Genomic DNA, 27088 nt, shown 5'->3' with positions numbered 1-27088 from the left:
CGCTAAAACAGTCTGAGGCGCAGCTGTGTGTCAGTCAGCGAAATCAGCTTTTACTCCTTTCCGCTTTGTTAACACATGATTTGCTTTCAAGTCCCATTTTAAAATTCTGAAATTGTTTGCTGGCTCTCTGAATGGGGGCTCTAATGAATGTAGTGGTTGAATGAATGAAGGAGCGGCAGATCGGTGAATGGGTGGGTAGTGGGCGGAGATGTAAGGGGGTAGGGGGGCGGGTCATTTGAGTGATCACAGACTTTGGACGGTACGTTTCCCTCTTGAAGTGCGCTTTCACAGTAGTAATTCACAGGCTTGGGGCAGTATAGCCTGCTATGATAAGCCGAGCCTAATCATCATTTAAAATCTGCCTTAACAACCTGTAGATTTGGTGGCATTCAGCGCCGCGGTCAGCGCAGGGTTAGCACTCTGCTCCCTCGCAAATGAGGTTGGACTCTTTGGTTCTTAAATTAATCAATGTGACTGGATGGATAAGGAGTGAGGGGGAGAGAGGAAGAGACCCTTCATTGCAGCAGATTGGCCTTCAGTCCATAGCACGAGGTAGCATCTGATTGGCTTGTTTGAAAAGTATAGCCTACTAAACCTGTCACCCTGACCTTTCAGCACCACGGACAGAGACACTGCCCTGATAGCTGATGTAACAGAGCCGATTGATTTCTAGGTTTAAGATAGAAAAAAATAAGTGTAATGTGCGTAACTTTGAGGTCAGTCCAAATATGCGACCTTAAAATGATGTACCGTGATGAAATAAGGTCTCATACATTTTCCTTATCACCCCAATGCTTTATGATAAAAGGACTTCTGCTATATGTCCCATAAATGACACTTCATTTCATTCCTTTCGCAGGGTGGACATGAAAGGCTTTCTGACCTCTACCGAAGGGCGCCCGGCTCCTGAAAAAGAGGGGAAGGTGATTCTTATGAATGACTTGATTGATGGATAGAAGGATGGAGGGAGGGACTGGTGTGCTGATGGAGGAGCGGAGGAGGGGGATACTTGTGGCTACCGTAAAAAAGCCTGAGCATACTGTGTAGAGCTCTCGTTTCATTGGTGGAAGTATATTCAGTGGGGGGGAAATGGTATTTTATTAGCTGTAGCTGAGCAGGATAGGAAAAGTAGAATTTCTTCACACCATAACACCATCAGGTTGGGGTACTTTATATTTCCACGTGTTGCCACATGGCCATTAGGCTGTGCACAATACCCAAGCACAACATTAGTGAACTGCAACCACCCGCATGTGATGCCTGTGTGGAAAATGGCAGGTTTTGGGTGTGCTCGCCTATAGGGTGTCGTGAGCGGATCATATGTTTGAGTGCTTTTACATGCTCAAGTGTCCAAACTCCCAGCTTGCCTAGCCATGCCGAGGAATCCATTGAGAGAATTTCGCAGCGTTAGTCATCGCAACAACTATCCGCAGTGTGTGTAGTAGTCGCCTATAGCCTCTCTTGCACCTCTTGCACTGGAGACCCACACAGGGAGACGTGCAGGGCTTGGCTACAGACGCACTCTGTGCTGTGTGTGTCTGTGTAGCTGCTGCGTGTGTGTTTTCGCCTGCACCCGCCGCAGAGGTGCGTTCTTTTACACAGTCGACCGGTATGGTCACATGCCGGTTGGATCGGTGTTGGCGTACCGATGGGTGCCTGGGTCATTAGGGTGTTTGCGCAGGACGTGGCGAGCCGACGCCAGTGACCGGGCAGGTGATGTTTGCTCACGTAAGCCGCTCGCGTTTGATGAGGGGCGCAGGGGACGCGGCTGGAGGGTGCGCGCTGTTGCATCGCCTCACCGGATAACCGCTGCTATCTCATCCTGTCTGTCTGTTCGTCCCCCGTTTTCTTTTCTGTTTTCGGTTACGGAGAAACGGATTTGTGGGGAGTTGGACTTCTTTGATGATCGAATTGGGTGGATGAAGGACCCGACCTTGCGTGTGCGTGGCGTGCGTATCGTTCCTTGTGATTCCCCTGTACGCGCAATCTGTAGCTGCTTTTTTCTTTCCAGAGAGGCAATGCGCCCACCCATGCGATGCTAGCCTATTAGTTGAAGAGAGAGAGAGAGAGAGAGAGAGAGAGAGAGAGAGAGAGAGAGAGAGAGAGAGAGAGAGAGAGGTTTCATGTAGAGCCCTGGATTCGAGCGGAGGCTAATTTACGAGTCTTGTTTTGCGTTTCAGGAAAAGGGGAGAAAAGAGGGGGGAGGGTGGTTGGTGAAGGAGAATGCAGCAATCACATTTTTAAGCATGCAGAAGCGGGCCGTTTCCGGTTCCTAGGCTGGTGTGTCCCCCCCATCCGAGGCCAGCAACCGTATGGGGAAAGCAGCGGCAGACACAGATGGCATGGACACTTCCGCAAGGTCTGCCGCTCTGCCCTGCCTGCTCTGCCGGAGCCCGTTCGCCGCCGTCTCTCTCTCCCAGCTCGCTCCGCCGCCCAGCAGCACTGCAGCACAGCACAGGCTGACGGCATGAGGCTTGATCCAGTGCATTTCTCCATGCTGGTCATCGGGGTCTCCTTCGCCTGCTACGCCCCGAGTCTCAACTCCCTCCAGGACCAGGCGTACCGATCCGCCGTGGTCATCGAGGGCGAGGTGCGCTCCTCCCCGGAGAATGTCTCCTCCCGGGAGCCCTACAGTGTGAATGTCAAAGTGCTGGACGTGTGGCCCGTCAACAGCGGCGGCCTCGAGAGGGAGCAGCTCGTGACCGTCGGGGACTTCGGCTCCGAGGCCCCGTGCACCACGGTGGAGAAGGACCACAGATATATCTTTTTCATGGACCCGACGGCCGAGCCCTTGGTATTCAAGGCATCGTACGCCCCTCTGGACGCCAGCGAGCCGGAGCTGAAGAAGGATGTGGAGAGAGTGTTGTGCGAGGACTGCGGTAAGTTTAAGGCTTTTCTCTTTTACCTGTCGTACAGTTACAGCGCGCTATAAGGGCCACTGGAGCTGCCATGGTGATGTAAGGAGACAGTCACCGTTCCTTGAGTGCGCGTGTATGCGCGTATACGTATAGCCTACCGTATGCGTGTGTGTGTGTGTGTGTGTGTGTGTGTGTGTGTGTGTGTGTGTGTGTGTGCATACATGAATGCGCGTGTGGTGCACGTGCGTGTGCCGATCGACGCTTCAATCCTCCATAACCCGGTCACCCATAATGAAATGAGAAGCATGGTGGGGGATGTGTGTGTATGGCGTGTGTGTGTGTGTGTGTGTGTGTGTGTGTGTGTGTGTGTGTGTGTGTGTGAGAGAGAGAGAGAGAGAGAGAGACAGACAGACAGACAGACAGAAAGATACAGGAAGTTTAAGCCACACAAGGCAGGCTGGTACAACTGATCAGACCAGCAGCAGTGATCAGAAACTTCAGTACAAACTGGATTCCAGCAGGATCTGCATCACCGTGTTCATTACAGTGAAATGGCCTGTGTGAGGTGTCTTAAGGTGGAACATACGGGCAGGGCGCAAAGCCAGTGGCAGCAGGTCCTGTGTGTGTGTGTGTGTGTGTGTGTGTGTGTGTGTGTGTGTGTGTGTGTGTGTCTGAGTGAGTGAGTGAGGGAGAGAAGAAGAAGAAATAGAGGAAGAGAGAGAGTGAGCTTATGAAGGGAATCAGGACCAGTGGCTTGGCCTTTTAGTAACCTCCTTTTCAGACTGTGCAATGCAAAATTAGGCTGGTGTAAGATGACCAATGTGATGCTGTTTTCTAAGAGAAACGATGGTAAAATTCTGCTAGTGCCATGTAGACTGCAATGGCGGTCTGTGGATTGTGGTAAAACTTCAAATATTTCAACTTGTTGCCACCTTCCGTTGTGGATTTCCAAACCACACAGTCAAAATTATACTCATGTTGCTTTATGCTAAAAACTACAGCCTTTTAACAAGATATGTTGGCCAATGTAGAAGTTTTAGCCAGGCAGACCTGTGAGAAAACTAATGTAACTCAGCAGCATGGCTTTACTTTAAATGCAACAATCTGAATACTATTCAAGAGAAGAGGTTTGATACCCAAGACAGTAGCAAGAATAATGAAAGACAAAAGTGGTCTTCATCTGTGTTTTATCCACTCTTCTTGTCCTCAGGGTGAGGAAAAGACTGGAATTAGACCATTTTTTAACCAAAGGCCTGGCAGAACCGGGGTCAGCTCCTCAGCACAGGCTTTGCCTAAATAATACACCTGAACTAATGAATCATGGGAAGGTCCTGCCAGCCTGGTGGTTTACAGCTGGACAATGTGTGTGTTGTATGGTATTCAGCTCAATCAGCCAGTCACAGTGTCTCGCAGACTCCCTGACTCTCTGACTCTGACTGTACACAGACTGCATTAAATGCCCAATCCCTAAAGGACTACACTGACTTTTTGGAAAATAATCTCACTGATCCACTTAGCATCGGTCACCTCTGTGTTTTCAGTATTTAGCACAGTCCAGTGTTTTTGAGGTGATGCCACTCCAGGTCGTACCTCCCACTAAACATACTCATTGTACTAAAGCATTCGCCTGTCCTGTGGTGAACTTCACTGCAAAAGTAGACACAGAGGGGAAACTGCTGCCAGTGCCCTTGCTGCACTAAACTGAGGTTAATCACTACTTAATTACAAAAACAACACGTATTTCTTTAAGGCTGAGCACTGAAAATCATTGTGGGGGTTGTCATTTTTGTACATTCAATATGTCATGTCAGGAATCTTTGAAAGAAAATGTGACAATGTGACAACAGATCAATACACATGCATTTTCTGTAAGCACTGCAGTGAAACTGACCTTTGCCTTGAAATGCAATGGCATAAGGAAGTCAAAATCAGCTAGTTTTCTGTCTGTAAGTCCTGCTAATCACAGAGCAGTATCATCCCTGCAAATACAAGCCATATATTCAAATAAAGTGTCTACAAAGTGTTAGACCTAAATATGAGGTAACTTTGAAGTCTTAATATTGGGCCTCTCTAATATTTGAGGTAACAATGTGATGTTCTATTTTTGCTTTAGTAACATGCAATATTATCAAGCGATTTATTTATGTCACTGCTGTAACAATCAGGCTTCAGTGTAAACCAGGCAGGGAAAGGCTCATGAGAGGGGGTGCCCACTTATGCCACTTGTGAAGTGATTTAACCCCCCACCCCCTCCCCACATACACACAGAGAGCAAAAGACAAAATGTAGAGGGAGAAATGCACCCTCATGTAAGTCGGGCTCAGACTACAGGAGTTTTGGAGCCGATTTATCCCCAATTCAACTCTCCCGACAATCGGAGGAGAAATCTTGTCTGGGACCTTGGTTCGGTACCGATGCGCGGCCCAGATTATCTGGTAATGTGAGGGGTTTACAGATCCAATCTTGCACCTCCCAACAGTTTGCATACTCATCAGGGCCTCCCTGATCATTTTCAAACATGTTTGACATTTTAGACACTTCAGATTCTTGATGGGGTGACCCAAAGCCTCTGATCCTATGACCAATGTCAGGTGGCTAAACCCATGTTCTCTCTCTTCCTGGGATTGATCGGTTTTGTCTGCCACACTGTGACCAATCACATTATCCCAATAGTGCGTAACCCATATCTAGAGAAACTCTAGAAGTGATGGATTCAACCTCCCACCTCAGAAATCACAGGTTCCCCCCCTGGCCAGGGACTGGATACAGTTTTCTCTGCTGTGACCTCTTTCTACCTTTCTAGATATATAATAAAAATATTAAAGTCACATGGACTGCCCATGCTACCTTTAGGGAAAAAAAGTACAAACCCCGCCTATCTTGCATTCTAGGCAGGCTAGGCATAATGTAGGTCTGCTCTGATCACTGCTGTTGGCATTCCTTTTGAGATGCATTGACGGCTTCTTCCTAAAATAGCCTTATCTGATGCCCAAACATGCTCCTGTCGCTGATTCTGTATCTAGCTCTGCATAACTCAAGACTCATGCTCTCTCTCTCTCTCTCTCTCTCTCTCTCTCTCTCTCTCTCTCTCTCTCTCTCTCTCTGTGGCTGACTGTAGCTACAGTGTATGGTTCAGCTTATGCCTGCCCTCGTGTCAGTCAGCCACACAGAGCAGGAGACAGATACAGGGAGAGAGGGAGGGAGAGATCTTTTGCTTTGACATTAGCAACAGACTGACTGTGCCGTAATAATACTGCATACTGTGAAGCTTCCAGTAATGAGAGACCAATGAGAGCCAGGCCATTCTTTGTTTTATCCATAGCGCCACAGACATAAGAAAATGTCTAAAATTGAGAGAATTTGCCACTACTATGTAAGGAATTGTGCTGTTCAGATTTATACAAATGCCTTATTATAGCTTAAAAATAACACTGGCGTAGGGAGATGATGTCAAAAACTAGTGCATCAACTGCGGCTAGTAATAATAACAAAATAGCTGGCTGAAATAATCACACAAACAAACAAACAAAAGAAGATTTATCATTGGTAACATGCTGGTAGACGATCAGAACATTTGGGTCTTGCAGCATCAAAACCAGGATGAAACAAAAACTGCCAAAAGCCACAAAAGTGAATCCAAAAAAGCTCTGTCATGTGTTGACTGACAAATGGGAGCAATGATGTATAGCAATCCAAGCAGTATGTTTAGTAATGAATATCAAGGCTTTGTGCCACTACCTGTATCCATGGAAACTAGACAAACATGTCAGCGTATCCCACCACATTCAACATTGCTTTTTGGTAATATATTGGTAATAAATTCAAGATTAAATCATCAGAGAAACACATTCCAGGAATCTGTTAGCTCATATTCCAAAGTAATAGCAGAAAGCGATGTTGAATGCGGTGGAATTTGCTGACATGTTTGTTAATGATCCATTTAGGCTATAAATATTCTATGAATTTAGAAGCATTTCTGATATTCTGACTATTACTAGTATTTTACCTAGCTATTGTTGCAGATCCACCTTTATTTATGCAGTTATACAATGCTCCCTGTGTTTTGTCAGAGATGTAGCAACTATATGAGACCCGCTCTTTATTGGGAGTATGTTCACAAATGTCGAACTGAGGCTATTTTCAAACCTTTTCTCACAAGCTACGTCCCTCCATTCACATGGGTCTTTTCAGGCACCTGTGGTTAACAGGTAACAAGTATAGATAGATAGATAGATAGATGCTATACACTGTAAATCAATATTCACTCAGCTGTGTATGATTCATTTGTTACTGTATCTATCTCTAAGTTGGTCTACATGTGATTGTGTGAGTGTGTGCATGTTTGTGTGTGTGTGTGTGTGTGTGCCTGTGCACATGTGAATGTCTGAGCATGTGTGTGTAACATGGTGCTCAGATTACATCAGCACTGCACTGACCAAGCAGTATCATTTCTAAGGGCTGGCATATACAGCAGCTAGAAGGCACTGCTCTCCAGAACCAGGACTTTAGAGTTCACCCTGCAAAAACAGCCTCCATGTTTATTCTGTTAAAGGGGAATGTCGCCCATTAATGGAGCATTAATGGCAGCATTAAATGGACCAATTTTGTATTTTAGTTTCTTTTGTCAACTGGCTTCACGTTGCACTGCCAAAATCTGCATCTCAATAAGTTGTTCACTCTCACATTCAATATTAATATCTTCAAACAAGATTTTAAAAAAATGCCAGTGGAATGAGGCACTCCCACTTGTTTTCAATGCTAATCAACTTGTCTCCAGAATTTTCTTGGGCCAAGTGTTATTTTCTTGATCCTAGTGGTCTTCCTTTTGTTATAGCTTGTTTCAACATACGTATTATTATTCCGAGAAAAAATTCATCAAACAAGTGGGATTACTTCATCCCACTGTAACATTTTTCCACTTATTTTAAAAAAAGTGCAAATTTTATAACTGAATATGAGACTAAGTAACTTGACAAGATGGAGATTTTTTGTAGTGTGAGTCAAAATGAGTCCAGCAACATATTAAACATATTAACATATTAAAGGCTACATCGTTCAACCAGCCTTCATCCCAATCCCACTAAATTTCAGCTTTAACATTTGTCGTTTCTGTGTGCTGACATGTTCTGGTCTCTAGTGAACAATTGACTGTTATTTCATATAATAGACAGAGACGAGAGAGAGAAGTGTGTGTTGAGACTGTTCGGTCTACAGTTTCTGGCTTGTATTCAAAATGCTGTTTGCACTTTCCAAAGTCATGGAAACAATATCATATGAATTCTTGAATTAAGCAGCATTTCCCTTTAAGCCGGGGTAAAGGCAGCTTGCAGCCCAACGTACATGCGTTAATGTGAGTGCGCATCAAGGGAAGATTCATTGGTGGAATCAATGACTTGAACAGAGTCTATTTGAGTGCTTGCGTGTGTGTGCAAGTATGTGTGTGTGTGTGTGTGTGTGTGAGTATGTGTGTCTGTTGCAAGAGGTCTCTCACTTGTCTGTCTCATCGTTTTTCTCTCTCTCTCTTTGTTGCTTTATCTGTGTCTATTTCAGACACCTTCTGTCTTTCTCTCCCTTCCTCTCACACTGTCCTTGTCTCAACAGAGCATTACACCTCTACACACACACACACACACACACACACACACACACACACAGAGCCATGGCAGTGAGCTGTTGCTGTTGCTGCTGTGCTGCAGATGCCCCAGTGTGCTGTCGTTAGCAGGGAGATCTGGGACTGCTATAAATTATGCACACTGAATAACAGAAGGCTGAGGATTTCTCCCCTCTGCTGTGTGTGTTTGTTTGTGTGTGCGTTTGCAGGGAGGATGTATAGACTGTCTTTGCTGATTTGTGTTCTTCTGACATTACACTGATCAACTTTGTCCTACTTCTCGTGTGTGTGTGTGTGTGTGTATTTGTCACTCCCAGTGGTTCAGTGTAGTATGGCTCACCAACAACGGTCTACCTCTCGTCCATGTCCTTCAGTTAAGTAGAGTGTGTGTGCATGTGTGTGCATGTGTGTGTGTGTGTGTGTGTGTGTGTGTGCCCTTGCTTGTGAATAATGTATCAGCACTCATCTTTTCAAGCAGTCAGCCTTAGTAGAAAACTCCAACACATGCCTCTTAAAGGGACCGGCCCAGCACCACATGGCTCACTTTGTGAATGAGAGAGGTCTTTGTGTAACCCCACTTCTCTCTCTCTCTCTCTCTCTCTCTCACACACACACACACATGCACACACACACTGCAAGCACATGCACACATGAAGACACACAAGTGCACTCTCACAAGCACACACACACACATACACAACACACGCAAGTGAACACATGCAGATGTACTGCACACACCACCCACACACTCATGCGGTTGCCTCTGCACACACCCTCCTTCACTGCATCAGCACAGAGCCATTTCAGACAGAAAAGATTTGGGCATTTCTTTCTCAAAATTTCTTTTTTAAAAAAATCTGCTAGCAATCATGCGTAATGATGGCAATCTCAACGGCATTGTTACGCATAAAATTCAAGCCTAAAACCGCAGAAGAATGCATTCTGACAGTCTGCCTTAAAAGTGAAGACTTTTTGATTACTTGGGGAGGTTTTATTAGCAAGACAATGTGAGCACTGGCTCCTTTCTTAAAAATAAACAAATAAATAAACTCCCTGCTGTGCCAGGCTGTGAGATGCTGACATGCAGCCCACAAATGTCTGACATTCCCAAAGTTGTTAAATAGCAACACATATTTGACCCTTAGAGAACCATATGAAGCATCACAAGTACCCATGGGCAAGGCATTTCCCTCAGAGGTTGGCTGTGGTTTAGTTTAGTGACTCCAACATGACGCATGGGCATACCAAGACACAAACATGTCCTGTGCAGATAAGGGTTAAAAATCCCTGCCGTCTTATCAGGCTATCTTTGGCTCAGCAAGGTAGGCTATCTTTATCTGTCTTTGTAGTGGTGATCTTTGATTGTGAAAGGTAGAGTATCTTCATCTGCCTTCACATCATCCTCCTCAGCATCTCATAATTGTTATCTTGGACTCATAGGTAGGATATCTTTACATCTGGTGGTAGATATATAGGGTATCTTCGTATGTCTCTGACCATAGAGAAATATTATCTTTGCATTTGAGTAGTAGTGCATTATTCTCTTAAAGAGGAATGCAACCCATTATTCAAGCAGGTACTGGCCTTAAATGGACCGATTCTATTTTGGTTTCCTTCGTCAACTGTCTTTAAGATACACTGCAAAACTCTCCATCTTAACAAGTTATTCAGTCTCATATTCAGTGTTAAAATCTCCAAACAAGGTTAAAAAAAAAAAAATCTGCCAGTGGGATGAGATAATCCCACTTGTTTCCATTGCTAATCAACTTGTTTCCAGAAATTAAGTGTCATTTTCTTGATCCTGTTGGGCTGATCTGCCTTATTCTGCCTTGTTTCAAAATATTTATTTTTGTTCCCAGAAAAAAAATCCCTGAAACAAGAAAAACTGCATTGGAAACCAAAGGGAATGTCTCATCCCACAAGCAGATTTTTCTACCTTGTTTGAAGAAAAAACAAGATTTCAAGATGCATTATGAAACCAAATGACTTATTAAAGTGGAGTTTTTACTAGTGTGTTTTTTTTTTTTCAATTCAGTCAATTTATTTGGCTAAAAGTCTTACCACTCCTAATACTGATTTTGCCTCCTCTCCTTTGAAATCACTGAAAAACAGGGAAGTTGGGATGAAGCCTCTCAGCTGAGCTGAGTCTTCGCTGACATTCTTTTTAATCAAACTGTACTTTGCTGTATGTACATCTAGTCGAGTGTTAGGCTTTGTAGTGAAGGACTGTGACAAGTCTGTCTATCAGCCTACAGTAATACATAGAAAAACATTTTTTTAAAACATCTTTGCAGTGTAAGCAAATCATTTTTAGCTGATTTATTGTGCCTGTAAAAATCTAAGCAGATGTAAATGTGCCCCTGTACATTAAATGTAACTGTTAAAAACGCTCAGAATATATCTATATCTATATCTATATCTATATCTATCTATCTACAGATAGAATATGAGAATTTATCAGATGAAATAATGTCAGGTGAAAATCAGCACGAGGTGCATCTGTTGGTTTATTCTCTTGTTTTCGGTGTGGCGGTGCGTCTACTCAGTGGTTGGGAATGTCAATACCTTTATTAACCTCATCCACTGAGGTCTGCTGCCTGTCTTCATTAATGTCACCCATTTATCTACCATGTGTCACCAGGGTGCCAGGGTGTACATTTCATCACCGGGTGTAGGTGTGTGTTGGTTCAATTTAACTCCAAAATGTCATTTAACTATGTCATTGTTTTTATATGTTGTATGATTACATTATGCAATAGGACAAGCTGAAGGTAATGTGGAAGGCTTTATGTGACTTTGCTCTGTGGTGAAGCAGGAAGATTGAGCGAGTGATCATCCATTTTCATCCATTTTGTTTTCTTTAACATCCTGTCTTTCATGCACTGGTACAGGAACTGGTAATTTGAGAACTTACAACAGTTATTATTTGCCATGCACTTTGGAGTATAGCTGAGGGAACAAAGCACAAATGATTACCCACCCCCCCACCCCCCACCCCGCCCGCGCTTCCGACTCGCCAAGAAAGCACCATCACAAGAGAAGTCCCTGTGACTGAGCACTAACAGCTCTGGAACGATTTCTGTGTAAAAATACACACATAACATCAGCCTGAATCACATAGCGGGGCAGCCAGCAGAGAGAAGTGCTCCATCCCTCTTATTTAAGGTGCCCTAGATTCGTTGTATTTGCCCAAATGAAACTGTGGTGTCGGCGTGGTCACTCCTCCTCCCACAGGAAGTGATGCTTGCTTTCAGCTGCACTTTAAACGGATGTAACTCTGGGCTATGAATGCACGTTCAAAGACCTGCTCATTGTCACACTGCAACACTGTCCTCTGTCTATTATGCCAATATACAGAGGATTACTGTACAATATTTATAACTCCCTTTCATTACTGCGCACACAATAGATATATATAGCCTATATATTCATCTGGTCAATATGCAATATACAGTCTAGTGTTTAAATGCTTTTCTCTCTAGTTTTCTATTGTTATTTTTACAAGTTTTAGTTTGATAGGTGTTGCATTTTTATCACTTAGGTTTTATATCAGAGGTTTTATTTATCATAATTTAGGATTTATATATTTTTCGGTTTTACGCTGCAGGTTTGCTTTTTGTTCTCCTCCGCTGTATAATATTTATAGCTCCTTTTCAATACCGCCCCAAATATACACTGTATATTTATCTGGTCAATATACAATACAGAGTGCAATGCCCATATCTCTATAGTTTTTGTAGGTTTTGTAAATTTGAGCTTCACAGGTTTTAAAGGATTTATATTTCCAGTTTAGTACACATTTCTGTTTTGCGCTCTCCTTTAATTTATTCCTGTTTAACAAGAAAAAGCACGAAGACACATTTCTTGTGTACAACATATTTGGCTAATAAACAAATTCTGAGTCTTAAACCCAAACTGTCTCCTGAGCAGCAGAGAGCAGCGCTGCGCTCAGAGAACGCTGGACTCATTAATGCTGGATCTTGTACCTTTCTGGTTTCTTTTGGTATAAAGCGCCTCAGACTATCTGGGCTGGTAAACATGAGCTTGCTATGTGCAGTTTACTGACATCACCTTACATGAATTTCTGTGCACTGGAATTCAAAAACCTCCTCCAACAGTTTCCTCTCTTTCCCCTGCCAGCATACACAGTTTCACAGAGCAGCTTTAATTCTCGGTAAAGTTTTGCAGTGCACGTGCTAAACCTGGGATCTCGACGTAGCTCCAGTCAAACAAAAGGCCAAGAGACACAAAACAGGGTACATTATATTCTGGGTCTCCATTGTTCGCTGAATTCTAAATCTTACGTGTAATTTGGTGACATACTTAGAGGCTCAGCCTGAGATATTTCTGCCTCAGTAAACAAGAGAGACGCCAGAAATATGTCTAACACATACACCACCCACATAAACCATTTAATTGTGTTTCTTAACTTGAGGTGAGCCTCCTGACAAACAGTTAGCTAGCAATTTGCTTCCCTTACTAATCTGCATGTCCACCCTGTGAATATTCCTGCAAAACAGCCCACACATTCAGAGATCACACTCAAAGATGGTTGGAAATGACTTGTCTAGTGTCTCTTTGATGGATGCAGATCCTGCACATACTTTTACTAAGCATAACCTTCAAATTATTGTTGAAATTCTAACTTTAAACATCTTTTCTGGCAGCTTCTTCCATATTTCTTCCATATAAGTCACTCTGCCATGTACAGATGAGTTTCAAGGTGCCTTCAACCATTTTGATACTTAATATATAATAATAATTCTGTGGCCCTTCTGTTTCAGCCTATGAGGCAAAGTAACCACAACAAAAGAAGATTTCACATATGAATGTTACCTAAAAATAGTAGTTTTAACTCCAACATTAACCTGATTTCCAGCTGTGATTTGATAGGAAAGTAATCCACATTGGACATCAAGTGTTCAAAAGTTCGACCTCTGCTACGGTTTTACTCAGTTATCCAGTGAACATTTCCTTGATTATTTATGAAATGCAGAGGCCATCTGCAACGCGAGTTGTTTTCTGCAAACTTTGCTCTCAGCAGCTTATCAAGCAGCTCAATATTGCACCAGGCTAATGAAGCTACCAAAGACTCTGTGTGAGATCCAGCATGTTAAATGTTGACAAAAGGAGTAAGCTGAATGAGTGTTAATTTTAAAATGCTGAATAAAACAGGACACCATAGCAACATCCAAAAGCAGTGAGTCATACATATGATTATTTTTGAGAAAGCACATGGGAAGGAAACTGACCTCCATCTCAAAAAAAAAAAAAAAAAAAAAAAAAAAAGATTTTCCAGCCAAGAACCGATAAGCTGGTTCAGATTAGATTTTTCTAGTTGATGTTTGTCTCGAGGAAAGACTTGACTGTCTGAAATGCAGAGCAGACTGTCTGTCACTCAGACCCTGTATCTGTACACACCAGCAGTTTGAACCGTTATGAGGACTGTTTCCTTCCTCAAGTTCCCCTAAAACTGTCAAAGCCACAATTTCAGGGTCTGTGACAACTGCATCCTTTCATTCACCTTCAGCAAACTGGTTTCAGAGCACCGGAGCTTTCACCCGCAATGCTCTCAGCGCTCCGCCTCAGCTCCTGTGCCACATACACTTATGTAGGGAAAAGCCATTCTCCAGCTGTGTCTGACAGAATAAATTAATTTAGTGTGTCGAGTTTATTTGCTTTATGTAACAATAGCCAGGTGTTGATAAGAGTAGGGCCCAAACCAATGAGCTAACACTTCCTAAGCTCTGTGAACTACTACTACTACTACTACAAAACTCCAGTTAGATATGGGCGATACAAGTGACGCTTATTTGATATATTTTATCTAAAATATCAAACCATCCTCTTTTATTTTGCAAATGGATGTAATATTTTTATTTGAGAAAAAGTGGGGAACATATAATCTATAAGCTTTCTGCCCTTGTATTTGATGTATGCTTTCTTGCTGTTGCTACGGTGATACTGTCAGTCATACTGTTATGAAGATTTTAGGGGTACAGACATCCAAATCAGTGTCCTGGGATGGTTGGTGTGGTGGCCATTTTCGTGTGTACAGTTGCCTTAGTAACGTTGGGCTAATTTCCACAGACCGATTTAAAGCAAGTTGTGGACACGTACAATTAAGTCATCACTTCTGCTGCCACAAGCTGGAATCTTTTACAAGCTGCTGCTTAAGTAGGTTAGATCACAGAGTTGAACGTCTTTGCACAGGTGAGTTAACAAACAGTTAATATTAAAAAAAAAAAAAAAAAAAAACACTACACATGTATATTTTATGCTGCTTGCCAATTAGGTTTGCTAGTTTGCAGATGTTGAGCTGATAGTAGTATTAGGCTAATAGGAGCTGGTAAAAGAAAGCACCGCCTTTGATAATGTTACATTAATCTTGTTGCTAATGTCAGATTTCAGCCGACACTCTTGGACACACACATTCTAATGTCAGCAGTACTTTTATTCATTTCTACTTTTCAGCTGCAGCCACAGCACAACATGTCTTTATCGTTCTCAAGCAAGTTTGACTCTTAGCAGCCTCACTTACTTACTTGCTTTGTCACCATAGCAACTAATCATAATCACCATTTTGTTCGGTGCAACAAGTGGCTTACTCCACTCAAGTTCTGTCGCTGGAAGTATGAAAAGTACCGTTGAGCTGCATGCTCAGACAGGTTGCCAGCGCAGTGCTTTATTAACAATTTAAGCCAACTGATTACTAGCTGCATCATCAACAGTGTTGCACAGATTGCAGCATTTCACTGTAGCACACCAGCTGTGTCTATGTCCAAGTTAAAGAGAATCGGTGAACTTCCAAACACTTTGTGTGTCTGAGATGCCAAAATGCTTTTCAAGTCTCCCAGATTTTGCGAGGCTGGATTACGTTTCTCTAAGCTCTGGGGCATTTGCCGGCGTCTTAAAGGCGCTGAAGGGCCTCCTTCCCCAGCAGCATCTTTGTTTCGTGCAGGAGGGCATCCTCCTCTGACAGCACCTTGCCCCCTGAAGGTCTAGTAGGTTGTCTTACTCCAACAGCGTCTTTGTTTTGCCTCTCAAAGGTGTAATAGTGCATCTTTCACCAACCACATCTTCATTGTAGCCTCAGTGGCACAGTAGGGCATCTCTCTCTGACAGCATCTTTGCCTGTCTCTCACAGGTGCAGCAAGGCATCTGTCACTAACAGCGTCTTCATTTTGCCTCTCGGAGGTGCGGTTGGGCGTCTTCCTCCAGCAGCATCTTTGATGGTTGTTTTACAGAATCTTTGGCTTCTCATGGAGAACGGATGTAATCAATGCTTCAGTCCTCACGATAATTGTGTCTGTTAGTCAGCTCTACAATCCTGCAATGAAGGGTGTGTGTGTGTGTGTGTGTGTGTGTGTGTGAAATTATGTGTTTATTGGGGGGAAGCTAGAGAGAGGAATGGATGAAAAAAGGAAAGGAGGCAGAAGTGAGACAGAGGAGGGAGCACAAGGATGGATGGGAGGAGGAGCAGAGGGAGGTGAAAAAATCAGGTTGGAGGGTGAGGTGACAGAGAGAAAGTGAGGTGTGGAGGGAGTGCGAGAAAAGAAAGAGAGAGAATAGGAAGTGGGTGAAGAGAGGGAGCGAGAGAGAGAGAGAGAGAGATAAATGGAAGACAGGTGGGTAGCAGAATGACTTGCAGCCCTGAGAGGGAGAGGAGGGTGAGGAAGAGGAGGAGGAGGAGAGGAGGGAGAGAGACAGAGAGAATAGCTTTTCCCCACCGTTCTGCCCGCAAGCCCTTCATTAACTATTCATTACCAACGCTGCACATCCTCTCTCCCTCTCTCTCTCTCTCTCTCTCTCTCTCCCTCTTTCTCCACATCCTGCTCCTCTCCCTCTTATTCTATATCAACCTCTTTTCCAGACATACAACTATCACTTACCCTAACATACATTCTGTTCTCCGTCTCTCCTCCACGCTCACCTCTCCATCACTCCATACATGCTCAATTTCTCTATTTCTGTCCTTCCATTTTTCCATCTCACTCAGTCCAACCTTCTCTCTCTGCCCCCCTCCTCTCTCTCTCTCTCTCTCTCTCTCTCTGGCTTTCTCACACCCACTCCCTTCTCTCTCTCTCTCTTACAAAAGGCTTGACTGTACATCTACAGCTGAAGACAGATCTCAGGTTGTGTCTGCATGCATGTGTGTGTGTGTGTGTGTGTGTGTGTGTGTGTGTGTGTGCATGTGTGTGTGTGTGTGTGTGTATTTGAAAAACCTGATTCCAGTTGAATCTGAAGGGTGTATTTATACCTAAATAGCTCCCTGCAGCTTGCAGAACAATGCACAGCACCGCCGATGAGAGACAAGGTCAAGTTAGTGTGTGCATGTGTGTGTGTGCGTGTGTGTGCGTGTGTGTGTGTGTGTGTGTGTGTGTGTATACAAAAAAACAGAAAGGGAGGTAAGAAATGATTTATTGACATTCACTCTCACAAACGCACACACACATCCACTCACATTTGTACACACTTACACACTGAGAGATTCTCTTTACCAAACATGTGAATGCAGCAGGCACACACACACACACACACACACACACACACATGTGGAGGGTTGCCCTGGGCTGGGTTGTACTGCTGTGCAGAGGTTAGCTGGTTAGCATATGAAGGCCTGTTGTGGCTGCCATCATTCAACAGCAAATGCGCATCTCTCTCTCTCTCTTACTGTCTCTCTACCTTACATTCCCCTCTCTTTCCGCCTTACATCCTCTCTCCCTCCCTCTCTCTCTCTCTCTCTCTCTCTCTCTGTGTCTTTCTCTCTCCTGCTCCCTCCCTGGTTTCCATGGTGACAGCTGTGCGCTGCAGAAATCACACTGATCGGAGAATGAGATAGAAGAGGAGCTTCTCTCTTTCATACATGAACACACACACACACAAACGCACATACACACTCACGCAAGACATATGGCAAACCCTATCCGTGTTTGCAGCTTCCCCTATACTTATTACACACACGCTGACACACACCAACACAAATGTACGGGCACACACACACACACACATCAGATACCGCTTCACATGTCTTTTGTGAGTCACGCAGCATGTAGATTTTATGAATGTACTGTGCTCCTGCCCTCGCGGTCTATCTGTCAGCTAACGGCCACACACACACACACACACACACACAGCGCATGTGCACTGGCATGTTGCTGGCCATGCCTTCGCAGGGTGCCATACCTGCCTGTGAACACACCTAATTGGTTTGGCTTCCGCATCACTCTCTCTTATTGGATCACGCTTAGCGAGAAATAAGATCAATTTTGTTGATGGCTGCTTCGCTGGACGGAGAGCGAGTGAGGAGAGGAGGGAGCATCAGCTGACCTTGAAAGAAGGACCCCGTGATGGACGGCCGATGGAAGAGCTGGTCACATGCGATTGGCTGGCGGAGCGGGCCGGTCACAGGCTATTGGCCAGAAGCGGCTGTCCATTTGCAGCCCACCTCCCCCTCCCATATTCTCACAAAGGAATTCTCCCATCAGTCAGTGATACAGAAGGCTTGGATCAGCAACTTCCACCACACACGCACACACACACAAGCACGCACGCACACTCATCCATTTATGTGTGCAGACAGACACACATATTCATCAGTGCAGACAGTAAAACGCAGCACACGTGAACAGCAACGCGTCACATGCTCACATGTGTGTGTGCATGCATACACACAGACACATACACTGATATACAGTGTTATGGAAAAACAGCGTGTGTGTGTGTGTGTGTGTGTGTGTTTAAAGTGGAGCTGCAGAATCCGACTTGTTATGGCTTGCCTGGTGTGTGGGATGTGTGAATCTACTGTAATTGTGTTCACGCTCTCTTTTTATGTATATCTGAGAAAATATGCAGGCTCTGCTTGCTTTAATGTCTCCAAATAATACGGCCAATTTAAAATCAAGCTATACCTCTGTCTCAAACATGTTATCATCTCCAAAATATTTTACATTTACCTCAAACACTTTCAAAAATACAAATTATGTTTTGTTCTAGGGGTTTATTAGGCTGGCTTGAATCCTCTCCGGTCTATTTGCTATTCATTTTTAACAGGTAAAGAAACATGAGGAGAGGGGTCAATAATGTGTTTCCTTTTTAACGTCTACAGCCATTCAAAAATAGACAAACACTAAGATATGCCGTCACTGAACCCTGCAGCACACAAGGTACAACATAGTGTAGGCTTCGACAGATTTTTGAAGGCTGGTACTGATACCACTATTCTCACAATCAAACTGCAGTCGCTGATACTGTATGTTGCGTCAAAATTCATGCAAAAATATCAGAGGGAATCAGTGTTTCCCCTTGAATTTTGTTCACATCAGGATGAAAAATCCTCGAAAACAGCATTTAGACCATCAAGAGACACTAAAACTCCGCTGAAACTCAGACTTATGGAACTCCTCTCAGGTTATCAGCACAATAATTTGCAGAGAAAATAAAATTGCGGTGCAGGTTCTGCAGAGTGTTTTATATGTAGCTGCTGGCAGTGGATGACACTGAGTGACCGACATCTGAGGCTCAGTATTTACCTGACTGGCGAACCAACGTATCCTTCAAACTCTAATTTGAACTGTAAATCGCTTCCTGTTCTGATCATGAGTATCCTTTTTTGAGCATTATTCAAATCTTTTAATGATGTGTGAAAACAAGCACAGGGACGTCAGCGAGCATTCCTTCAAGCAGGCAAATGTTAGATTATTATTAGATGTTGTGTTTTATGTACACTGAAAATATGTAGTAAAATACATATTCAGGCAGGAGGGCTCCTTGTGCTGTTGTACATGTGTTTTCATTAATAAATGCAGTGCAAATGTTGTGTAGGCCATGAGGCAAGATGGAAATATCAATTGAATTACTTATTTAAAACATCATCTGTCCAACATCCTGATAGACCCTCGGTGCTGATGTGTTTCTGCAAGAGAGAGAGAAAGAGACTGTTTTTACGACTTCAGAGATAATAACCCTCCACAGCAAATTCCACTTTTCCAGCATTGTGATACTGGTTTGGTATCATCATGTGGCTTTAGTAAAATAGATGAAAATGGGTGGAAATGGGGGTTATATGGTCAGCTTGTCACAAACATCACATTAGATCTAAAGTAAGCTTGGTGATCAGTCTTCACTGAAATTATTCTGAAACTAATGCCCTGGGGCGGCCATCTTTAAAAACTGGAGGAAGATTAGAGCAAAAGGCCTGTTTGATGATTAACTGTGGTCATTTTGATATCTGATTAAAATAACTACATACACACACACACACACTATGGCATCATAGCCTCGCCATCATCACTCATAATCACTGAAATCAATTTCAATTTGTCAACCACTGTTAAAAGACAAATTCCTGAGGACGTCTAAACAGTAAAAGTGACATGGTATCACATGCCAACAAATGAGTTATATTAAAATCAGCCAAGAGATCGGTGGTAATTCAATCAATCCGACACCACCGTGTACAACATGGATGTCCATGAAGGGTAATTTTCATTCCGGTCTGCGGGCAGCATGGACGTCCAGCAGCCGGGCTGGCAGAGCCTCCACGCTGCCTGAGGAGAGCCTCCCAGAGAGAGATGAGCTCACTGGTCACCAGGTTTATCTCTCAGCGCGCTTCATCTGCCTCTCACTGCTCATTAACACACTTACCTGCAGACGAGTCTGACAGTCTCGCCTCAGACTCAGAGCGCACAAGTTTCCACTCAGTGGTTGTTAATAAAAGCTAGTGTGGCAGCAAAAAAAAAAAAAAAGTATTCAGTATAAAAAGCTAATTTTTATTAAAACAAGTCAATACATGTGCCAGTGGGATGAAATAATTTCACTTATTTCCAATGCAAATCACGTTGTTTCAAGGATTTCCTTGAATACAAGGGGTCTGGTTTACCAGCGGCCTGGCTCTCTTCGTTTCTTAGAGAGTGAAACGAGTAATTATAGCAGAATTTTTCACTTGTTTTAAGAAAAATGTAGTGTGAAAATAAGACTTCCACCCTGAATCACTGAAACAGCTATTGGTGACGCACCTTACACTTACACTTCTTTGTTCATTTTTGTAGTTTGGTGGATTTTATTTTTTTCCATGGATAACTGGCCAAACTTGGATGACATGACTTGATGCTGACACATTTTCAGTGCAGTTACAATGGATTTTAAAAGGATACTTTGCCTATAATGCATAATTTTCTATCAAGTATTCACCATTATGATCACTAATTATTTTTTACATACCTGAAACTGTAATTATGTCATAATGATCTTACAAGTTCATTGTCTTTTTACTAGTTAAACCATGTGGCCACTCACCAACCAAAGCATTACTGGGAGCCACAAAACAACTGGACCAATCAGCATCTTTGGAGGAACTACAAGTGCGATTTATGTGATGATGTTTTCAAGATGGCCAAAAGGCTGCTCAACAATAATACAGGGAGAATCCGTCATAGGAGAAGTAGAGATTTCAGTTCCTGCACCGCCAGTAGCCTCAGTTGACCAGAATGCAATGCAGCCCCAAGACGTGCTCGATTCTGTGTACCCAGCTCTCTTGTTCTTCCTGTCACCATCACTCTCTCATGTGTAACACACAGCTGAATGCACCAAGTTCAGGCACGTTCTCTCTGTGAACAGCGGAAAGGCAGTGCAACAAGGAAAGTAAATTACAACACCTCAGCACAGAGTAACTGCTGGAATACACTGAGCGGCCGCGGCAAAGCAGCGGTGCAGGCTGTTCACAGCGTACGCACATCTGAGAGTGGATGTTTTTCCTTTAAGATGGACATTTTTCCAGTGCGCAGCCACACAGAGGGAACAGTTTTATACTGATGAATGATAAGTCGTGGTCTGGGCCTGCAGCTGTGATAGAGCCGGGCACTTGGGATCCTGTGGAAGGGCCGACTGGCAGACTGGCAGCGGGATGAAACACCGGATAAATGGACCAACAAGTTGTCTTCCCCTTGCCTCCCCGGGTGTCTTACCCTCGACTCTTGTGTTTTGCCAGGCTTTGGCTCACATCTGACACCATCCATTTTAGAAGAACTCAGACTCATTTTAACACCCCACCCCTGCCCCCACATGTTTTAATAAACTGTTTAGTCTCTAGAGACATCTAACCAGTCACTTTTTATGTCTTTTAACCTCAAGTGTGCTTCATGTTTTCCTGTGCTGCTTTGTAACTATAATATGATAAAAACATATTAACAACTGTACTTTGTGTAAGGAAAGACCTTCTTAACTTCAAGGATAATCCCGGTATTTTTCAACCTGGGAGCTATTTTTCCACCTGACTGATAGGGGCGGCATGTTTTTGGGAAACGAAACAGGCTGCAATGCTTGTGGCTGCCAGCTGAAGTGTTCTCGTTCACTTTTGGACCAATTTCAAATAGTTTTGTCCCTATTATACCAGAATTATTGTGTAAAACAGACACACAATCTCTTTTTATATGTAAGGACTCTACCAAGCCCATTTGTATGTCTTCACAAATGGCGCTAGCCTTTTAAATGTAACTTAAGAACAAATTTTAATTTTGGTTTTTGGTGTCTTCACTACAAACCAAGAATGCTGAGTGCTATTTCAATCACGTTAAAAGTGGTTTCTTAAAGAGTTATAGCAAAACGTGTCTGAATTGAATCTGTCTTTCATATGGACATTTTCTGGGCATTTGTTTCTCTTGCGTTCTTCGTGTCCCCTTGCTTAAATGTTTTCCTTTGGCATTTCTAGTTAAGTTACTGTTCATTGTTTCTAATGTATTTATTGAGTATGAAGCATTTTGTAAGTTGCTTTTGAATGTGCTGTACAAATAAAGATTATTATTCTCGGAGGTATTTTGTCACTGAGTCTAAATGTCAAATCCGTACTGCTGGAATTGCCCAAAAATAGCCCCTTCTATGGCACAATCTCATCCCTTTGCTACATATTGCACGTGGTTATTAGATTGTGGTGCGCATGATTTCCTCATTGTCTCCTGACGAAATATCCAAAACAAAATGCAGGGTGAAAACAGCGAGCAGGCTGCTCAGTGTCCTATGAAAAACAATTTGTCATGATCAGAGTTAACAGCGCTATAACCTAGTGAGTCCTGACTTTCTGCATTTTTACAAGGATAAAGAAGAAGCTCGGTGACCCATCGCTGTCCCAGCCTTCACTGACCCACAGCAAGTGGACTGAGTTTGCTTTGTCTTCTTCAGCTGGAGTAGATGGGGTTTAAAGTGCTTTGCTGTTCTGCACTTACATGAGAGTTACACACTCACACCCCCCCACTGGTTATTTGGCATGTTTGGGATGTTCAAACCAGCAGCCCTCCAGTCCCAAGGTGTCTTCTCCCATCAGTCCACCACCAATCCTGTATGAAAACACAACCTTTCGACCGGGAAAAGCTGTTAACATCACACTCCAAGTGATGGAGGACATGCAAGATAATTTTGCAAACTCTTATATCTCCCAGTTGGTGTCAGGACAAACAGTCGTCACTGCAGCAAATCCACCGATGACGTCAGTCCAAGAGAGTAACCTCTTCAACTCTGCTGCTCCCACAGGTGTGTTTGTCATAGCTGCACGACTCCGCTTTGTTCAAACTCACAGAACTTTATTTAAAATTCTAGTGGAGATCCCGATGTTTCCAGAGACACCAAATATGTCCCGCTGAGTTACAGGGAAATGTGGATCAAATGATGCACAAGATGTTTTCTGTTTGACGTAACGGTGCAGCCATAAAACAATGTGCTACTCTTCAACGTGATGCAACAAATAAATCAAGAGCCATGGAGACGCAGAGAGGGTCTAGTGATTCTGGGATGATTTTCGTTGATTTGGGGGGGAAATATGCGGCGTGACACTAAATTATCCACGACTGAGACGGGTCAGGCCAAAGACAGGACAAAATCTTGCAAAATGTAAGAGGCAGCCCAGACCAGCTCAGGGAAAAATTGTGGCATTTTACGTTTCTGCAAACCAATGATACTTTAAAATGACACATTTTCAAGTTTCGTGACGTCGTGCAAAGCAGGAGACAAGTGCTGCGTTAGAGGGCAGGTGGGTGGCAGATACACAATCATGCCCTTTTCATAACGTAACCATGACGATGAACATTGTAATAAATGGGTTTAAGGACATGGCATCATGTCTGTAAAATCATATTGAAATCCAGCTCTTATAAAAGGAAGATATTTGATGGCACTTAATGGACTTTCTGCTCTTTAGCTCCATTGACTCGTGTTTCTTTTTCTTTCTTTCTTTTTTTTTTTTTTTCTCCATTCTGCTCCACTTGTACTTTTAATGAATGTCAGCACTGTCTGCATCCAAGATCTCAAAACCTAACATTTTGGAATACACTGAACTCACTCTCCATTCATAATGAATGAGTTTTACTATGTACAATAAAATCCTCAATAATTTCTCATAGTTCTGTTTGATAAGAAAAACAGAAAAAATATCACATTGCATATTTAAATCGTTTTAAATGATTTGAAAAATTTAACTGGGTTGGTTGATTGTTTTAAAAGGGAGCTAGTGCTACTTCTTGCGCTGTGTAGGGTGTTTTGTAGCTCAGATGCTGCTCCTACATATCAGAGTTACATTTGAAATTGATATTCTACTCTTTATGTCATTGGTGAAAACCTCGTATCTGCAAAACGTTTTGCTAGCTAACAAAAGCAGCCCTTTTCTTCATCATGATACATTGTTTATTTTATCCCGCAGGTTTTAAAGGGCATTAATAAGCCCAAGGGGTTGGAGAATTTTCCCAAACCACAAATAAGTGTGTAATTCTTCACCTGGACTTCACACAGGAACGTCATCGCGGCTGGAGCTTGGGGTTTTCGCAGGCCAGCAGTCAAATGCAGCATCACGTCAGAAATATTTCTCCTTTGTAGAGAATGTAGTTGGGATGTTTCTTTAAGAAACAAACACAGTATAACTGCATGAAACTCTACAGTATCTATGTGAAGTCAGACGTAATGGAAGGATGCAGCAGTGCTGTGGGCCGCTACAACAGTTTGCCCTGCAGTTGATCAAACGTGTGTGTGTGTGTGTGTATGTCTGTGTGTGTTATGCCTGATTGTGTGCACAGTCATATGCGTGTAAGCACTTGTTTAAAATCCCATGTTGTGTGCTTCACCGCAGTGTGTGTGTGTGTGTGTGTGTGTGTAAGTGGTACTAGACAGTACTGAGTTGTCTCCTGTGTTTCCTGCGCTGGTGTCAGTGATGCAGTCTGTTGTAGTTTCTAAGGGGAGAAGAGAGAGAGAGTGAAACTCTCCCGAGACTGTTGAAGCACATGCACACATGCGCGTGCACGCACACACACACACACACACACAAACACACACTGCTCCATAGTGAAAATCTACCGCAGAGAGTTTCAGAGGAAAGATCTTTTTTTTTTTTTTTTTTTTTTTTTTTAAATGCTTTCAGTTTCTACTTGCTTTTCAGGATTCAGGCCTTACTCAGGTACTTTTTCTGAGTGTGTGTGTGTGTGTGTGTGTGTGTGTGTGTGCATGTGTGTGTCACAAACCATTGATTTTCCTTTTTTCCTCAACCATTATCCTATGAACTCTGACCTGTCACCTCAGCTGTGACCTCGGCATCTGCTTACAGATCTTCTACTCGCAAGCACACACACACACACACACACACACACACACACACGCACACACACACACACGCACACACACACGCAATGAAATGGATAGACTAACTGAATGGCTGTAATTCATTTCAATAATGCAAGCTTTCATTTCCTCTTTTTGCTCCTCCTCCCTCTCTCCCTCTCTGTCTGTCTCTCTTCCTGTCTCTCTCTCTCTCTGCCTGTCGCACTCTCTCTCCAGCCTCTGCTCCGAAGCTGCGGCCGATGCGAGGCCAGTCACTGATGGAAGGGGACAAACTGTACTTGAAGTGCGAGGCGTCGGGGAATCCCAGTCCGTCCTTCCGCTGGTACAAAGACGGACACGAGCTTCAGAAAGGCAGAGACCTCAAGATAAAGACCAACAAGTGAGTTTGTTGGATGTTTTCACGTCACTGATTAGCTCATGCAGCAAATCATTTACTTTTAGTAGAGAAAACTAGACTTTTACTTCAGGTATTCCCGTAATCCCAAACTCTACTAACCCTGCAGACTAGCCACTGTTGGGTCACCTGGCTTGTAGGTTATTTTAGATATGTCCTGCCAAATAATTCATGTAATATGAAATATGAATCTGTAGGGCATTAAACTGCATAATATTATAATAATAATAATAATGATAAATATAATAATGATAATTAATATTATTAATAATATAATAATGATAATTAATCATAATAAATGATAAAGAATTAAGTTTTAGAAATTATGTAATGCCTCTCTAAACAGAGTGTCAATGCTCCGTTTCATGAAAAAGAAACAAAAATAACCTGGAAAAAGAAACAATAGATGTGTTTACATGCACCCTGATATTCTACTAATAGTCAGAATAATAGTCAAATCAGAATAAAAATGACTCATGTAACCTCAGTTGTAAGAGACTGGCCCAATCAGAAGGCCTTTTCAATCGGGTTGAGAGGAGTGCTGTAAACGACTGATAATTTGTTCTACAGGAAAATAGCAGTGCCTAATAGCCATATAAACACTTAATCTGATCGTTTATCTCTGGAATAAAATATTCTCTCTGCACATGTTTGTCCCATGTTGGGGTAACATGAGGTGATGTGATGAGTTTCTGGGAGGGACAGAAACCCAGCAGTGGCAAAACATAACTGGTCTGTAGCTGATGCAACATGTTTTGTTGTGAAGATTAAATCGGTAAAGGATTGTTTGAATAGTATGAAGGCCACTTATTACAAGGCTAAAAGTAAAAATGGCAAAAGTTGTTCCCTCCCAACCAGTTTTCATTTTGACAGTCTTGACCTGATGATGTGATGGGAGAGCGACCGCTGGACAACATGACGTGGCCCAGATTATATTTAGATTTTCAGCAGATTAGGTGCGTCCCAGCAGGTGGAACCACTTTGCTCATGTGTAAAAGTGATATTTTGATTAAATGCTTTGTGGCATGTAAATGCACATCTTATCAGATCACTTTATCCAGCGTCCATGTAAACAGCTGAGCTGGAATCTCAAATCAGAAATATTTCATTTGGGTTGAGGAAATGTTGTCCATGTAGCTGCAGCTGAGAGTTGGTTCCTGTTGTGACAGGAACCAACAGTGTTAATGATCACCCAATACATATCCTGTACATATTATTGATAACCTCCCACACATAAAGACTAATGCCTGTCTGATACAGATAAAGATTTGACAAATATTAAAATAAGATCTACCATATAATTCACTGACACACTCAGATTGAGAACACTGTCCTTCCAGTTACTTGTGGGTTGAAACATTTATTTAAAAAATAATAAAGCAATAAACAGTTTTGAATAGTGGTATCAGTGAGTGTCTGTCCCTCACCAGTCTGTCTCTAGTCTGCACTTTAACAAATATTGTCCATTAGCTTTGCTAGACAACTGCTGTGGACATTTTACATAACTGCCAGTCACTTCTTGCTGATCTGAGATGAAACAAAGAATTTAATTTCTCCTCCAGTTGGTGATGAGTCTGCTTCTGTTTGGAAGAGCAACGCAGCAATATCTGACTGTCTTTTTATCTGCTCTGC

At 43.0% G+C, this 27088-nt stretch overlaps 1 protein-coding gene across 1 annotated transcript in view; it reads left to right on the top strand.

The window, feature by feature from the left end:
• Window positions 1-2464: 2464 nt before the first annotated feature.
• The window catches only part of nrg2b (neuregulin 2b), a 48542-nt gene continuing 23918 nt past the window's right edge, over window positions 2465-27088 (top strand). Inside the window, exons 1-2 of the mRNA XM_030062019.1 lie at window positions 2465-2879; window positions 25279-25441. Coding sequence (XP_029917879.1) covers window positions 2468-2879; window positions 25279-25441 — 575 coding nt within the window. The 5' untranslated portion in view covers window positions 2465-2467. The remainder of the gene's footprint in view (window positions 2880-25278; window positions 25442-27088) is intronic.

Source organism: Myripristis murdjan, chromosome 10 (genome assembly GCF_902150065.1).
Source record: "Myripristis murdjan chromosome 10, fMyrMur1.1, whole genome shotgun sequence".
Taxonomy (NCBI): Eukaryota; Metazoa; Chordata; class Actinopteri; order Holocentriformes; family Holocentridae; genus Myripristis; species Myripristis murdjan.
Note: the sequence above shows the minus strand (reverse complement) of the source record. Positions and strands in the feature narration are given on the sequence as shown.